This window comes from Capra hircus, chromosome 29, assembly GCF_001704415.2.
Source record: "Capra hircus breed San Clemente chromosome 29, ASM170441v1, whole genome shotgun sequence".
NCBI classification, from domain to species: domain Eukaryota; kingdom Metazoa; phylum Chordata; class Mammalia; order Artiodactyla; family Bovidae; genus Capra; species Capra hircus.
The window spans coordinates 12,180,972-12,198,931 of NC_030836.1; the positions used below are offsets into that span (position 1 = coordinate 12,180,972).

The 17,960-nt window shown below is 38.9% G+C and overlaps 1 protein-coding gene across 3 annotated transcripts; it reads right to left on the reverse strand.

Moving 5' to 3' along the window:
- DDIAS (DNA damage induced apoptosis suppressor) lies at positions 234-17,926 on the reverse strand. 3 transcript variants are annotated; one of them, XM_005699482.3, is made up of 7 exons: positions 17,816-17,926; positions 17,580-17,704; positions 13,118-13,218; positions 12,715-12,843; positions 5,685-5,846; positions 4,521-4,638; positions 234-3,426 (listed from the first exon to the last, which is right to left on the reverse strand). In XM_005699482.3, the coding sequence occupies exons 4-7, from the start codon at positions 12,825-12,827 to the stop codon at positions 820-822; spliced, it is 3,000 nt and encodes a 999-aa protein (XP_005699539.2). In that variant the 5' UTR covers positions 12,828-12,843; positions 13,118-13,218; positions 17,580-17,704; positions 17,816-17,926; the 3' UTR covers positions 234-819. The 3 variants fall into 3 exon arrangements, with proteins under 3 accessions (XP_005699539.2, XP_017898919.1, XP_017898918.1); XM_018043430.1 differs by lacking the exon at positions 12,715-12,843; XM_018043429.1 differs by lacking the exons at positions 17,580-17,704; positions 17,816-17,926 and having other exon boundaries at positions 13,118-13,408.

Here is a 17,960-nt window from a genome sequence, read left to right on the forward strand (position 1 = left end):
GCACTTTGAGAGTATCTTCCTATCGTAGAACTTATTGATACTAATTGCTTGTTTATTCTTCTAGATCATGAAGAAGGGCCTTGAGGTAAAGGGCCTGGACTTTTATTTTTGAGTTCCCAGCACCTAGCATGTAGTAAAGTGGAGTTGCTCAGTTGTGTGACTTTGTAATCCCATGGACAGCATAGCCTAGCAGCCTCCTCCGAAGGATTCAAAAAATACAGACTAAATAAAATAGTGACAGTTTCACATTTAATTCAGTCTTTATTGATCATTCTTCTGAGTCAAAGCCCACAGATGCTGCTGGGTTAACTGATTATCTACCATGCCCCCAGAGCAACATAAATGTACTATCCATTAAAAAAGTTCCATCATTGTGTTTATTGTATTACATTGAAATTGTCCATTATATTTGTCTTATCTAGTAGACTAAAATCTTTTTGAGATCAGTGATCTCGTAGCTTTGTATCATAAACCCAACAGTAGCTGGCAGGCATTTTGATCTAAGTTGAAGAACTTAGAAAGACTAAGTTTTGGTCTGCAAAAGCTTTATTTCTGCATGTATGTGTGATTTAACAAATACTTTTAACAAGCAAAATTAACAATATTACTTAAGTACAATCAATACAAGATAAAGTGCCAAATTATCTGAAATCAGATCATTCTGGATAAAACGCTAGGAAAAACAATGGCTTCCCTGTTTATAGGCATAATAGCACCTCTTTTCTATTTGCGTCAAGTCTTCAAAATGGTAAGTCTGCTTTCCATGACATTGGAGGCAGTTTCCAAAGAGACGTACCTTTAAAAGCTCAGAAATTGGGTTTAGGTGACATTTTGTGAGAACAATTCAGGAGACCAAGCACTTTTAGCTTCAGGTGCTGAAGGTGACCAATTTTCTGAAAATGGAAGGCAACATTTGACTTCCGCACGAGAACCACGTCCCAAAACTGACTCTTTAGAAATCCAGCCTGACCTTATATTGTTACAGTCAGGAGTTTTCTGTTTTATAACTGCTGCTGTAAGCATATTCTTTAAATTTAACTCCTTCTTAATTAAGCATTTACCAGTTCTTTGCTTTACATATTTCAGTTTTTTTCTTGGTAACTCATTTTGATCAGGAGAATTATAAGCAGCATGGCATTTCTTTAGACCCATAGCCCGGAATCCAAGCATTTCTGAAGGAAACACTTTTTGTGTGGTAGGAGGGACCCATTCGTCAGCATCAGTTTCAAGGCATTCAGTGACAGGATGCTTGTTGGAGATCTCTGGTGGTGTAATACCAGATACAGTAGGGCTTCTGGATTTCTGGCTAGGTGTCTTTATATTTTTTTGACAGATAGGGGTGGCTTGCTGTGCGTCATTTGCAGAGGAAATCCTTGTTTTTTTATAGTTGGCATCAAGGTCCAAATAAAAAGCAGGTAATTTTTGGAAAGCTCCTTTCATCCCATGAATCCTACTTTGGTGGAATCCAGTAACTGGAGTTGACTGTGAACATGGAACAAAGTCTTGGCTATATTCAAAATCATATTCTGAATCTGACTGAAAATGAGGTGGAGAGGGACAGGTTCTTGGATAGAGAGAGGCAGATGTGTTTTGCAAGGATGATTTTTGTGATGACTGGCTGGAATTTTCAGAAAGTGATCTCAGTGAAAAATCAGATTCTATATGATGACTTTCTGCCAAAGACTTTCCCCACTGTAATAAAATATCCTGTGACCTTTTGGTCATTTCTGTTACAATGTCCATCTCTTTAGGACTATCATCAAAGAGATCCACAGAAGCACTGTAATTGCCTTCATGACCAGTAGAACAGTTCTGTGTTAGGTTATTACCAGTGTGTTCATAAAGCATTGCTCTCAATGTATTAATACTTCTGTCTGGAGTACTGTGAAGAGCTTCTAAAGGATATGTGAGTTTCCTGCAAATTGTCAAACTGTTGCCCTGATTCTTTGGCCACCTACAGTATTGTTTATTTTCTAAGCTGGGAAAGTTGGAAACAACATTATACCTCCCAGAATGCAAAGTTGTCAACTTTTCACTCATTTCTGAAAGTGATTTTTCTCCACATCCATTATTATATTTGCTGCTGAGACAAGAATGGTCAGCCTCTGAAGTATTGTGCTTACATGAAATTTCAGTCTCACGTGGTAGAATTCTCGTAGACTTAAGAGCAACTGTTGTGCCTGAGCCTTTTGAAGATGGAAACAGAGCTGACAGATGAACATTTGGTAGAGAATGTTCAGAAATATCTCTTTTATTACCACTAAACGAGAGAGCCTCTGCTCTGTTCTCTGGCTGTGATTCCTTATGAACGCTAGGACTTGGATTTGCTTCATGGTTGGAAAGGAAGTTATCTCTGCTGGAGTTTGCTTTGACTGTTGCTGGTGGTGACCTTAAGGCTATATGTGGTGTATGTAAGGCTCCAGGGGTTCTTTGTGGAGTCAATGATAACCTGCTGTGGTCCACATGTAGTTTATTGATGTCATTATCTAGACAACATTTCCTGCTACTGGCATCTGTCTGGTTTATAGCGATTTCACTTTCGATAGCTGCCAGAAATTTGTTTAGGCTTTCAGAGAGTGGCAGGTCATCCCAGATTTCGAGGTCACAGTCCTGGGAACCACTGGCTATTTCCTCAAGTCTGAGTGATGAAGATGGATAACACATACATCTCTGCTGAAAGGTGGTGGGGGTATCTACCTCCTGATTCTGGTGACATGTTATCTCATGCTGAGAATATGTAACTTCCACTGCACTGTGGAAGGATTTTGTATTCCTTGGTTCAAATCGCTCTTGTACTTTCATCGGGAATAAATTAGAGTCAGGAACTCCAATTTCATGATGATTGCTATGAACTGCACTTGGCTGATTAGCCTGTAGGCCAGGTTCTTCATCTAACTTTTGTGCTGAACTCTTTTTGTCCATATGTGAAACAAGGCTCCATGAACTCTGAATGGTATCAAGGCAGCTATTGGAACCAGTGGCCTCTGCAGAGGAGATGCACTTTCTGTTCTGGTGAAGAGTACCAATGGCCTTGCTTTGTTCTGAAGCTGAAAAACCATCATCTGTTAGTTGTGAAACAACAGAAGTGAGTTCTAGTGATAGCTGCCAGAATCCTGGAAAATAATCTTTGTCATGGGGCTCAAAATAAGAACTGCTGTCAGGGCCACATAAGTTGCTGAGATCGCTATTCGAACTTTCTAAAGCAAGTAAGTGGCTATTAGGTGTCTGGGAGCCACAGTGAAGTTTCCTGACAGCAGAAAGCTGCAAAAGCCGACGGAAATAGTCAATGACAGTGACGCCTACAACACTTGGGTCTGGTGGAATGATCTGGCAAGCTACGAGTGCTTTAACTACTCTCTTGCGGTCTGAGCACTGCTCTGAGAAGTTACTGGAACCTGAACCATTTCCATGCTGGTTTTCAAAATTCTGTGAAAGAAGGAAATGAATTTAAATGAGAATAAATTTTTTTTCCTTTGACTTAAACATGAAACAGGGATTTAAAAGGCTAAAACAGATGTAGCTATAACTTTCACCCCCATAATTCAATTCTTCTAGCATGATAGGATTATATAGGGAATTGTAATTATGGGGAAATAAACCTTGGAGTAAAGAGACTTGTCTTCAAATTCTGTTCCAAACATTTCCTAATGTGGGGACTTTAGATAAGTTATTAGGAGCTTCAGTTTTTTCATTCATAAAATAAGGATAAAAAGGCAGGATTATTATATTAGCAATAACACACAAAAATTGTGGTGCTTAGCAAATAGTAGTTGTTTAATAAATGGTAGTTACTATTACATTTCTCACTAGCTTTGACTGTTTAAAGGAATGTTCTCATATTGTTAAAAACAAAAAAGGAGAAAAAGAGGCATCTAAGATTTCAACACAGAAAACCTCTGTAGCTCCTAGTTTCAACTTCCGTTTGGCTTTTCTCACTGTTCAGTTGTGAAGTGCTGTGTTCCCTTTTTTAAAGCCCTGATTGCAATACAGGCAAAATATTCATTTGCTCCCATTAGCATACAAGAGACAGAAAAGGATTATTCCTTAAGAGTCAGCACGTTCTTTAGATCTTTTCTACAGTCACTTTTATATATAAGACCATCCCTCCTAACCTATTCTGAGAGTTATCAGTACTCAGTTACTTTGCTTTCAATGTTACTTCCCTCCTCCTTTTTGTAGATAAGAGTTGATGAAAGTTTTACTATAGAATCTAAACCGAATTTAGAGAGCACTGTAAATACCAAATATCAAAACAAAGTATCTAACACTTGTTAATTTATAATAAACTTAGATTTCTAAAGCTCTGAAAGCCTTTCAACAGTGCTCTTCTAGCTTTTGAAAGAGGAACTTGTCATATACATGATGTTTTAAAGGATTACTTATAGCCTATTTTTATGTAGTTTAAAGGGTTTCTACAGCCCTCACATTTATGACTCCTAAAAACTACTCAGAAAATTAAAATAGTTTCATTACAATGGAAATATCAGCATAATACTAAGAACAAAACTAGTCTCAATTACCGTCACTCCAAAAACAAAGTTTTGTCCAACAAAGCAAGTTTCCACTGCTTTAGTTAATAGGTTTTGAGTTGTATCACTGCCCAGAGTTTCTGGAATTTCACTGGGATCCTGAATGTACCTTAATTGAAAAGAAAATAAAAAATGGGAAAGCATGAAACTTTTGAGTTACATATAGAAAAAAGAAATGTGAGTTTAACAGCTAGGTGTTTTGCAATGGCACCCCGTCCAGTATTCTTGCCTAGAAAACTCCATGGACAGAGGAGCCTGGTAGGCTGCAGTCCATGGGGTCACAAAGAGTTGGACACGACTGAGCGACTTCACTTTCACTTTTCACTTTCATGCATTGGAGAAGGAAATGGCAACCCACTCCAGTGTTCTTGCCTGGAGAATCCCAGGGACGGGCGAGCCTGGTGGGCTGCCGTCTACGGGGTTGCACAGAGTCGGACACGACTGAAGCGACTTAGCTTAGCAGCAGAAAGACAAAAGCAGTTGATCAAGTGTGAATAAAGTAGATGCCTGTCTAGTAACCAGGCCTAACAATTATTCCAAAAGTGGCAGTGGGAGAAGTGGGATCGTTAGCCCTTCTCCTCAATGCAGAGGGAAGTCTTTCCTCATCACTGGCAATCCTGGCTGTGATCCTTGGCTTTTCCTTTCTTCAAATCAGTTTGCTCACAGCTACAAGGAGATGGACAGAGATTTTCTCTCTCTCTCTATACACTTACACTGTCAGGACACCATCTTAACAGGTCCAATTATGCAGATGAAGTTGCAATGCAAATGAAATAAATGACAAAATTTCTACTTCTGATATGTAAATGTTCCTTCAAATAGCTTCTTCTTCCTCAAGAGAACTTAGTCACTTGATTTGAATAATCCTTCAGTTTGAAATGATTTTACTTTCTTCATCTGTATTTCTCTAACTTAAAGTTTTGTAATTTAATACTCTAATTACCATTTAGTTGGTCTGAATAAAAGGAGCATGGTTTAACATCATCACAATATGTATTCAGAAAATAAACATCTTTCTCTTTCTTATCTTTTTAAATGAACTGATGATTTGAGGTTGAGTGATCATCTTTTTACTAAATGCATATTATTTTAAAAACACATATCTTCAAACTTGATGTACGCGGCTAGGAAAAAGAATGCTTTAAATATTCTTACCTGTGCAAACCAGTGGCCGTGAGACCAAAAAATGCATCTAAGCAGCTTCCAAATACAGTAATGCCAAATAATTTGTTTGATTCTGCAACTTTTAAGGAAAGCTTGTATCTGTAAATGGCATTTTCAGCTTCACCAGTAGAGCCACATTTTGGACAGTTAGACCTGGAAAAGTGCGGGGAAAAAAGAGATGTTCACTAACTTTTTTTGTGATGTAAAATAAATCTGGCAAAGTAAAGATTAAAAATATTTTCTGTACAAAATGTACAACTTACATTGTAAAATGATTTCAGATCAACCTCTTTTAAGTTTTCTCTATTTATAAGTTACTTTTACTGGTGGGGGCAAACTAAATATAGTGAAGTAAATGCCACACCAAGAGAAGACCTAAAATTTAATGTCTATCTTCTGTTCAAAGAACAATGAGTAATCTTTAAATATTTATAACGTTCCTAGTCATATTTTTCTCACTATGATAAGGATAACTTAACTTTTTAAAAATTCATTGAAATATGTTGAGAATTTATTAGATTACAGAAACTAGGTACAAAACATCTTGTTTAACTTGTGTTACAATTATGGTCAAAGTCTTTCTTATTAAAAAAATACTGTGTTAAGTATAACACTACTGTAATGTACTAGCTCTCTGGTCTCGGGATACATATTAAGATCTTCAAACTTAAACTTAATCATCTGTGAAATCCAGGATTGAAGAAGGATAAAATGAGGCAAAGTATAAGAAAAGAAAGTTAAAGAGTCTAGTACAGATCTTGTCAAATTACTGTGTTTAGTCTGCTGCTCTCTTATAATTAAACATTGCTTTCCTGCCACTTCTGCTTCTGTTTCCCTCTTTTCTAGTTGTTTGTACTGCTATCCATCTTTAACATTCTTAGTTTAGCAAACTGACCCCTAAAAACATCTATGGTAATGGTTAATCCTAGACTGTTTTTTCTTCATGTAGCTAATGATTTGGCTTAAAAAAGGTGGAAAAGTGCAAACAGAAAATAATGTTAAAAGACAGCTGTATAAATTTGATTGCTTCCAGACAGCCACTGCTGCTGCTGCTAAGTCGCTTCAGTCGTGTCCAACTCTGTGCGACCCCATAGACGGCAGCCCACCAGGCTCCCCCTCCCTGGGATTCTCAAGGGAAGAACACTGGAATGGGTTGCCATTTCCTTCTCCAATGCATGAAAGTGAAGAGAGAAAGTGAAGTTGCTCAGTCGTGCCCAACTCTTAGCGACCCCATGGACTGCAGCCTACTAGGCTCCTCCATCCATGGGATTTTCCAGGCAAAAGTACTCGAGTGGAGTGCCATTGCCTTCTCCGAGATAGCCACTAGGGGGAGCCTAAATTCCATGACTCACAAGGTGATTATTTTGAACGAAGGTTAATCTTTCATGTAAGTTATTGATTCACCTTCATTATATCTGTGCTAATTATTTTTTTATCCACAATGATAATGGAGCTGTGACATCCATTCATATAATCTTAACCAAACTGGTTGGAGTTTGTGTTGTATTCTGGTCATAGAATAAGTGAAGGTAATCCACTTACTAGAGTGATAAAACCTCACTAGTACCAAGCTTTAGTGAAATGAATTAGTGTTTTAAATGTTTTAAACATATATTAGAACTTGTTCAAAAATTATGTATTGATAATGCATTAGAGTTAATGCAAAATTCTTAGCAAATCTTAGAATTAATATGCATCAGTGTTTTACAATTTACAAACGTTTTCACATCCAAGGTAAGAGAAACCCAAGTAAGATGGTAGGCTCTGAAAGAGGGCATCAGAGGGCAGACAGACTGAAAAACCACAATCACAGACAACTAGCCAGTCTGATCATATGGACCACAGCCTTGTCTAACTCAATGAAACTAAGCCATGCCATGTGGGGCCACCCAAGATGGATGGGTCATGGTGGAAAGGTCTGACAGAATGTGGTCCACTGGAGAAGGGACCACTTCAATATTCTTGCCTTGAGAACCCCATGAGCAGTATGAAAAGGCAAAATGATAGGACACTGAAAGATGAACTCCCCAGATTGGTACCCAATATGCTATGGAGATCAGTGGAGAAATAACTCCAGAAAGAATGAAGGGGTGGAGCCAAAGTAAAAACAACACCCAGTTGTGGATGTGACTGGTGATGGAAGCAAGGTCCGATGCTGTAAAGAGCAATATTGCATAGGAACCTGGAATGTTAGGTCTATGAATCAAGGCAAACTGGAAGTGGTCAAACAGGAGATGGCAAGAGTGAATGTCGACATTCTAGGAATCAGCGAACTAAAATGGACTGGAATGGGTGAATTTAACTCAGATGACCATTATATCTACTACTGTGGGCGGGAATCCCCTAGAAGAAATGGAGTAGCCATTATAGTTAACAAAACAGTCCAAAATAGAGTACTTGGATGCAATCTCAAAAATGACAGAATGATCTGTTTGTTTCCAAGGCAAACCATTCAACATCATGGTAATCCAAGTCTATGCCCTGACCAGTAATGCTGAAGAAGCTGAACAGTTCTATGAAGACCTACAAGACCTTTTAGAACTAACACCCAAAAGACACCTTTTCATTATAGGGAACTGGAATGCAAAAGTAGAAAGTCAAGAAACACCTGGAGTAACAGGCAAATTTGGCCTTGGAGTACAGAATGAAGCATGGCAAAGGCTAAGAGAGTTCTGCCAAGAGAAGGCACTGGTCATAGCAAACACCCTTTTCAGACAACACAAGAGAAGACTCTCCACATGGATATCACCAGATGGCCAACACTGAAATTAGACTGATTATATTCTTTGCAGCCAAAGATGGAGAAGCTCTATACAGTCAGCAAAAACAAGACTGGAAGCTGACTGTGGCTCAAACCATGAACTCCTTATTGCCAAATTCAGACTTAAATTGAAGAATGTGGGGAAAACCACTAGACCATTCAGGTATGACCTAAATCAAATCCCTTATGACTATACAGTGGAAGTGAGAAATAGATATAAAGGACTAGATCTAATAGAGTGCCTGATGAACTATGGACAGAGGTTGGTGAAATTGTACAGGAGACAGGAATCAAGACCATCCCTAAGAAAAAGAAACGTAAAAAAGCAAAATGGCTGTCTGAGGAGGCCTTACAAATAGCTGTGAAAAGAAGAGAGGCGAAAAGCAAAGGAGAAAAGGAAAGATATACCCATTTGAATACTGAGTTCCAAAGAATAGCAAGAAGAGATAAGAAAGCTTTCCTCAGAGATCAATGCAAAGAAATAGAGGAAAACAATAGAATGGTAAAGACTAGAGATCTCTTCAAGAAAATTAGACATCAAGGGAACATTTCATGCAAAGATGGGCTCAATAAAGGACAGAAATGGTATAGACCTAACAGAAGCAGAAGATATTAAGAAGAGGTGGCAAGAATACACAGAAAAACTGTACAAAAAAGATCTTCATGACCAAGATAATCACGATGGTGTGATCACTCACCTAGAGCCAGACATCCTGGAATGTGAAGTCGAGTGGGCCTTAGGAAGCATCACTATGAACAAAGCTAGTGGAGGTGATGGAATTCCAGTGGAGCTATTTCAAATCCTGAAAGATGATGCTGTGAAAGTGCTGCACTCAATGTGTCAGCAAATTTGGAAAACTCAGCAGTGGCCACAGGACTGGAAAAGGTCAGTTTTCATTCCAATCCCAAAGAAAGGCAATGCCAAAGAATGCTCAAACTACCACACAATTGCACTCATCTCACATGCTAGTAAAGTAATGCTCAAAATTCTCCAAGCCAGGCTTCAGCAATATGTGACCTGTGAACTTCCAGATATTCAAGCTGGTTTTAGAAAAGGCAGAGGAACCAGAGATCAAATTGCCAACATCCACCAGATCATCAAAAAAGCCAGAGCGTTTCAGAAAAACACCTATTTCTGCTTTATTGACAATGCTAAAGCCTTTGGCTGTGTGGATCACAATAAACTGTGGACAATTCTTCAAGACATGGGCATATCAGACCACCTGACCTGCCTCCTGAGAAACGTATATGCAGTTCAGGAAGCAACAGTTAGAAGTGGACATGGAACAACAGACTGGTTCCAAATAGGAAAAGGAGCCTTCGGTGAAGAGTCGACTCATTTGAAAAGACCCTGATGCTAGGAAAGACTGAAGGCAGGAGAAGCAGATGACAGAGGATGAGATGGTTGGATGGCCTCACCAACTTGATGGACATGGGTCTGGGTAAATTCCGGGAGTTGGTGATGCACAAGGAGGCCTGGTGTGCTGTGGTTCATGGGGTTGCAGAGTTGGACACGACTGAGCGACTGAACTGAACTTACATATTTTATTTGTTTTTGATAGGTAAACAAGGCATTTAGCCCCATTCACATAACTGGGAAATTGTGGTGAATTGTCACCCAAGGTGACAAAGTTAAGTGATTTTTATGATGAAATCCAAGGCTTTGGATTCTTTGCCGGGAGTTCTTTCTTGGATGATAAATATAAGAATGGTATGGTTAAGAATGAACTATCTTATAAATAGAGAATATCAATGATAGCCTAAGAAAGACTAGGATTAGCACATTACTAGCGTTAATGCATTATTAGCAATTATGAATATATATACTAAATTATATATTTTTATATTATAAGTAAAATGAAGGTATTTATTTATGCAATTTCCTTTAATCCTTTTGGGAATAAGCTAAGCCTTAACTGAAATAAATGTTAGTGTGGAGTAGATTAGAGCTTTACAAACTTCAATACACAAACCAATCAGCTGCTGCTAAGTCGTTTCAGTTGTGTCCGACTCTGTGCCACCCCCACCAGGCTCCCCGTCCCTGGAATTCTCCAGGCAAGAACACTGGAGTGGGTTGTCATTTCCTTCTCCAAACACCTAGGGATCTTGTTAAAAACAAAGATCCTGATTCACTATGTCTGGGACAAGGCCCAAGTTTCTGCGTTTCTAACAAGCTCCCAGGTGATGCCAATGCAGCTGTTCCTCAGACCACATCTTGAGAATCAAGGATAGAGACAACACATTCAAGTCACAGTCCCTGATTTAATTTCTAGAGGCACTCCTATACCCAACATGTCACTTGTTATGGAATAGCAGTGCACTGAATATGCCAGTAAATTTGGAAAACTCAGCAATGGCCACAGGACTGGAAAAGGTCAGTTTTCATTCCAATCCCAAAGAAAGCTCAAATTACTGTACAATTGCACCTATTTCACATTACCAAGATTATGCTTAAAAGCCTTCAAATTAGGCTTCACCGGTACATGAACTGAGAACTTCCAGATGTGCAAGCTGGATTTAGAAAAGTCAGAGAAACCAGAGATCAAACTGCCGACATCTGTTGGATCACAGAAAAAGCAAGGCAATTCCAAAAACACATCTACTTTAGTTTCAATGATTATGCTAAAGCCTTTGACTATGTGGATCACGAGAAACTAGAACATTCTCAAAGAGATGGGAATACCAGATCACCTTAACCGTCTCCTGAGAAACCTGTATGCAGGTCAAGCAGCAACAGAACTGGACTTGGAACAACTGACTGGTTCAAAGTTGGGAAAGGAACACATCAATGCTGTATATTGTCACCCTGCTTATTTAACTTATATGCAAAATATACCATACAAAAATGCCAGGCTGGATGACTCACAAGCTGGAATCAAGACCGTCAGGAAAAATATCAATCTCGGATATGCAGATGATGGCACTTTAATGACAGAAATTGAAGAGGAACTAAAGGACTTCTTGATGAGGGTGAGAGTGAAAAAGCTGGTTTAAAACTCAACATTCAAAAAACTAAGATCATGGCATCCAGTCCCATCACTTCATGGCAAATAGGTGGGTAAACAATGGAAACAGTTGCAGATTTTATTTTCTTGGGTTCCAAAATTGTTGTGGATGGTGACTGCAGCCATCAAATTAAAAGACACTTGCTCCTTGGAAGGAAAGCTATGATAAACCTAGACAGCATATTAAAAAGCAAAGACATCACTTTGTGCCAAAGGTCTATATAGCCAAAGCTATCGTCTTTTCAGTAGTCATGTACAGATGTTGAGAGTTGGACCATAATGAAGGCTCAGAACTAAAGAACTGATGCTTTCAAACTGTGGTGCTGGAGAAGATTCTTTTACAGTCCCTTGGACTGCAAGAAGATCAAACCAGTCAATCCTAAGGGAAATCAATCCTGAATATTCATTGGAAGGATTGATGCCGAAGCTGAAGCTCCAATATTTTGGCCCCCTAATGTGAAGAGATGACTTGTTGGAAAAGATTTTGATGATGAGAAAGATTGAAGGCAAAAGGAGAAAAAAGCGGCAGAGGGTGAGGTAATTAGATAGAGCATCACCAACTCAGTGGACATGAATTTGAGTAAACTTCAGGAGACAGTGAAGGACAGGGAAGCCTGGCGTGATGTAATCCAGGGTTGCAAAGAATCAGACACGTCTTGGCAACTAAATAACAATTACTAGTTTGAGCTGGGTGGATGGCTTATATGGACAAATGAGTTGCCTTCTTTGCTCGTAATTCATGTATATGTTAAGTTTGTTCCTTCATATGAAATTATCATATTCATACACACACACATATATGAATATGATAATCTTCTCAAATGAAGGACCAAACTTAAAAAAAATTTTGAGGGTTCGTTTAAGTTTTGATTTATTTGGCTGTGTTAGTTCTTAGCTGCAGCAAGCAGGCTTCTTTGTAGTAGTGGTGTGCGGCCTCTAGAGCACGCAGGCTCAGTAGTTGTAGTGTACAGGCTTAGTTGCCCCACTGCATGTGGGATCTTACTTCCCCGACCAGGGATCAAACCTGCATCCCCTGCATTGGAAGGCAGATTCTTAACCAGTGGACCAGCAGGGAAGTTCCCCCCAAACTAACTTTATACAGCTGACCCTTGAACAACGTAGGTTTGAACTGCAGAGGTATACTTAACCATGGATTCCTCCCTCAACCCCAAGAGTGAATACTATGGTACTGTATATTCTGTGGTTGGTTGAATTCTTATATTTTCCTTCTCAAACTTTCAGGCTTTATTTTTACCTTTTGGAGACCAGGATTATCCGAGAAAAGCACTTTTGACATGAAGGATATATAAAACTAGAATTCTGGAGAGCAAGAACTGAGGCAAGAAGAAATTTCCTTCTTCTATTCATGTGTTCCCACTGTGGTCTGCAAAACAAAGTAGCCGTGGGATGAATGGCAAATCTTTAATTGCATGTGAATAACTCAATTCTTAGGAAAATCACCTAACCTTCACTACAAAGTCAATAGATGTTTTTTGTAGTAAGTGTCAGTATATTGGAAAATGAATTTTCTTTTTCTACATAGTTAAGAAAGTAAGACTTAAAACAGAGTAGCTCAAGCAAATATTGGTAATTTAAGAAAGAAGAGCTATACAGAACTTGTTCCTACCATTAACAGGAAAGAACGTAAATGAACTTACATGAATGTTTAAACCTGAACTGGTGGGAAACAGTTCTTTTTAGCGGGAAAATATCACTTCATTTGATTTCAGTATTTGGGCTGGGTACATTTTTATACAACCTGAAGAGGGAAAAAAAGACATTTTAGAGTGTACAAACAGAAAAATAAAAATCAAAGGAGAGTTCAAAGTGCTTGTATAAAACACATCAGAGAAGTAAAACAATAAAATAGCAATTCACCTCTTTTATATTTTTTAAAAATTCAAATGTTGGTTTATCAAAATTTTAAAACTGATTAGTTTATATATAGCATAATGTAAATGCTCTGAAATAAACGTCTCTGTAGATGTTCAAGATAAAGCTGTATCAATAATTTTTCATTTGTAAACACATGGCAAAAGCTTTCAATTTCTGAAAATGGGTGAAACGTCCTGAGACTGGCATCAGTAAATTTTGATAAAGTGGAAGTCATTAGTTTAAAATCATAAAAAAATCTTTTACATATAGCTCATCCTGAGGATGATCGCAAATTTATAAGTGTGATTTTGGAATGGATATCTTAAAGTGACATTAATCCTGTCTATCAATCAGAATATTTCTGTGAAAATAAAATCTTGCTACTGAAGGCAGTAAGATGGAAACTTACAAAGATTATAGATAAATGGATTTACATAAATAACTGGTTTATGTTATTAAAGGGGGCATAGGAAACAAAAAAAAGGAAAAAACAAAGACATTTCACCCTGCTTAATTCTTGTTGAAGTCCTTGCTTTTGTACCCTTAGGTATACATGACTAATAAGGTTCTACCAAAAGCAGATATGTATTCCTAGATTTGGCTGTCACCTTAGGCCACATGGCAATCTCTAAGGATAAGGTAGAAGAGGTGACACAGTATAAAGGCAGGCCAGGGAACACTGCTATTATTAGCGCTACTGACTTCAAGTTCCTTCCTGCCAAGTGGCAAATGATGGAATGTACGTCAGTAAATGCATCTTCTTTGAACATCTCTAAAATCCAGTTTGGGTACAGTGTTAATATGGTGGTACAGCTACCTATGTGCTGAAAAGTGAAGTGTTAATTGTTCAGTCATATCTGACTCTTTGTAACCCCATGGACTGTAGACCACCAGGCTCCTCTGTCCATGGGATTCTTCAGGCAAGAATACTGGAGTGGGGTGTCTCCTGCACTGCAGGCAGATTCTTTACCATGAGCCACAGCAGAAGCCCATATATGAGCTAGGGGAGATAAAACAGGGCAAAACTCCCTCCTGAAAATGTGGTCTTTTATCTGCTTAAAATCTTGTAGTTTGAAATGAAGCCTCAATTCCCCACAATGCCTGTAAGCCCTTAGCTCATCTAGCACCACCTCTTTGACCTCACCTTGTCCCACTTGCCCTCTTTAATCACTACACTTCAAGCCAAGCCAGCCTTCTTTCTGCTCCTTAAATGCACAAAATAACTTCTCTTTTCAGGCTTCTGTTCTTACTTTTCTCTTTGTCTATAAAGCTTTTCCCTTAGTTCTTCAAATAGTTGGCTTTCATTCTCGTCATTAAATCTTTAATGTTAACCTGAAGAGAGCCCCTTTTCATTTCAATAAATACTCTCTTCTGCTTGGTTTCCATGATATCATCCATTTTATTCCTTTAACCACACTTGTGATGTACGCCATCATGAAAATGTACATATGCTCCCTTGTTTCTGTTAGTTCTACCCTCATTAGTCTGAAAGTTTCATGAAGATGGGGGCCTGGTCTATCAAGTCACCAGTAAATGCAAAACATATATAAGCAGAAATATTTGGGAATTAATTTCTAAATTAATTGTGTAAGCACTAATTGCTATATTTTAAAGGCAAGAAATTGGTTAAACAGTTATTTTTAAGGGTTTATTGCCCTCTAGTGGGGAAATAGGCTCAGAAAACTATAACAATGGTAAATTTGAGAACTGAAATGTAAAAGGTCAGTAAGATATTTTTATTATTTGCGTTTCATTTGGTAAACTCAGCAAACGGCAAAAAGACTTTCCATCCATTGGCAGTGGACAAATATGAAATCAGATCCTTTTAGGCAGTCACTATTAGTCATTCCCTTTGCTGTTTTCATAGTATTTCCTTATGATTTTGGTCATCTAGTTTGTTTTGTCTCTCTCTCTCTCTCTCTCTCTCTAGTGTCTGACTTTAAGTATTGAATTTATGTTTGATGGACAACTGAATGAAGCATGAGGAATGAGTAAACACTAAAGTTAGGAAAACATGATCACAGACTTGGGAACAATTCCATATGTGATATCTACCTGTGGTTTATCTTTCTTCTTGATTTTACTGGGGAGGATGGTAATACAGCACTATATTGCTTTCAGTTCCACCACAGTCAACAAACCATATTCCAATTGAATAAGTTCAATATGTGCTCAGTCGCATCTGACTCGTTGTGGTCAGATGGACTGTGGTCAGATGGATGTAGCCCACCAGGCTCTTCTGTCCATGGAATTTTCCAGGCAAGAATACCATAGCAGGTTGTCATTTCCTATTTCAAGAGATCTTCCAGACCCAGGGATTGAACTCGCGACTTGTGTTTCCTGCATTGGCAGGCAGATTCTTTACTACTAGTATCACCTGGGAAGTCCAAGTTCAATATACTTACTTATTTATCAATTATTTATTGTGCAGCTGATAAATACCAGCTGATGGGAATAATATAAGTGATCAACAAAATAGACAAGGTCTCTACCTGGTCACTAGATCTATAGCCTAGTAAGAGATAGGTGGAAAATTCTAGACAGGAAAAGTACATTATACCATGAGAAAATATAACAGGGGACTCATTTAGTCTAAGATTGTGGCCAAAGGATGAAATCACTCCTTTAAAAAACTGAGCCATACTTCTAACGGCATACAGAAAAGGAGATGTGACTAACTCCTCTCCCTTTCTTCATTCCTCCTCAAACTGCTCTTGCTTTACAAGAAAATCTTTGTCATTCTGTTGCTCTCAGATTTCTCATTTCATATATTATAGGACAGACTGGTCAGCTATGGAAACGGTAGTTACTTTGAGTTGCTTTATTAAAGCTGTCTAATGGTCTCCCTCCAAGGGTGCATACTTTGTCTAATCTTTCTAAAGGCAGTCATAACAAGCCCCTGAGAAATGATCTTCTGACATTAAAATGAAAATTCTGGAAAAGGGAGAGGGAGGTAGGAGATTAAAAAAAACCAAATAAGCAAAAAAGACAAAACCTCTTTTGTTTGGAGAAATACTGATGAAAAATATTTTTAAAATATTACTCAGAAAACTCTTAGTGAGTATCAAGCACAGTTTGTTCATCGCACTTATGACAGGTAAAGTTCCAGAGATGGGGAAGGGGACAGGGTTACAGATAGAAAAAAATCACCTCATGCAGCTGTCCTTTCTGAACACATTTCAGCAACACTGGCCTTTTCTTAGTTTCTTGAACATTAAGATGCTAAGTTCTTTCCTGCTTTAAGGCCTTTTCATAACCTGTTCACTCTGGAATTTTCTTCCTTTCTTCTACTGCATGGCTAGATCATTCTCATCTTCTAGGCCTCAATTTAAGTGTTAACTCCTCAGAGGCCTTTCCAAACAAACCTAACTCAAATAGATTCCACTTCATTCTTTTAAGCCCACACATAAAAAGTTTAAGTTCCGAAGGATTCTCACATCTTGTTCACCATTGTGATCCTAGTACTTAGAAGTTCTTGGCACAGAGGGAGACAGTTAAAAAAACTATCTGTAGAACGAGTAAGTAACTACTGGGTGCTTTGTGACCCAATTTTGCAGGATGATGAAAGGCCTCCTGATAGAAAGCTTCATAAATTGAGACCTAAACAATGATTAAGAACTAGGTGGGATGGGATTCAGATGGGGTCTGAAGGTGAGGGAGAATGGTGCATTTGAGGGACTCAAAAGGACATTCCATGTGGTTGGAGCATAGGGCTGGAGAGGTGAAAAAAAAAAAGCTGGAGTACTAGGCAAAGGCCAGACAAGAAGGGCCCTGTTAACCACTTTAAGGAGTTTAGACTTAAACCTGAGGGCAAACAGGAGTGACCAAAGGAAAGGTTTTTAATGGGGAGTGCCCTGATCAGATTTGTACTTTATCAGCCTAGCAACGTGGAGACTGGATTGGAACGTAAGGAAATTGAAAGAATCAGCTGGGAGGCTAGTCATAGTTATGAAGCAGTTGTGCTGAACCAAAGTAAAACTGGCGAGAAGTGTATGGTTTGAGATATTCAAGAGGTTGGTATGGCTTGATGTGAGAGACAAGGAAGGTACCTAGAACACTTGTTTCTGGTTTGAACACTCTGCTCAGTGAGCACTTGTCCCTCTGAGTCATCAAAGCAGTTTGGAAAAGATCCCTTTTCAGCAGGTACTACTAGGCATAGCCGCCCGCTGTGTACGAGCCTCCGAGCACCTCAAAAATTGCAGTAGCACGTTTTTCCTCCCTGTATTTCGGGTTCCAGACACTTACTTGTTTCCAGGTCGGTGGCACACACAAACGCTCTCTGACTGATTGCAACAGCACCGTCTAAAATGAAAAGAACTGACCTCACTCTTCTACTCTCATAACCGCCCGTTTATAGAAGAGACTGACTCCTGAAAAAAAAACATAGAATGCTCTGAATGCTCACTCAGAACGACGTTCAAGGGTCTTCTTAGGAGTCTCCGGCCCTTGCTCCCCGAGAATCTCCTCCCGCACCTTCTCACCTGAGGGAGAGGACCAGGAACCTGCCCGGGCGAAGCTCAGTGACGCGGACCTCAAGACTCAAGCGGCTAGAGAGTGTCTTCCAATCGAATCTCCCGCGCCTCCTTCCGCCGGAAGTGACGCCATGACCGTCTGGCCTTAGAGCCA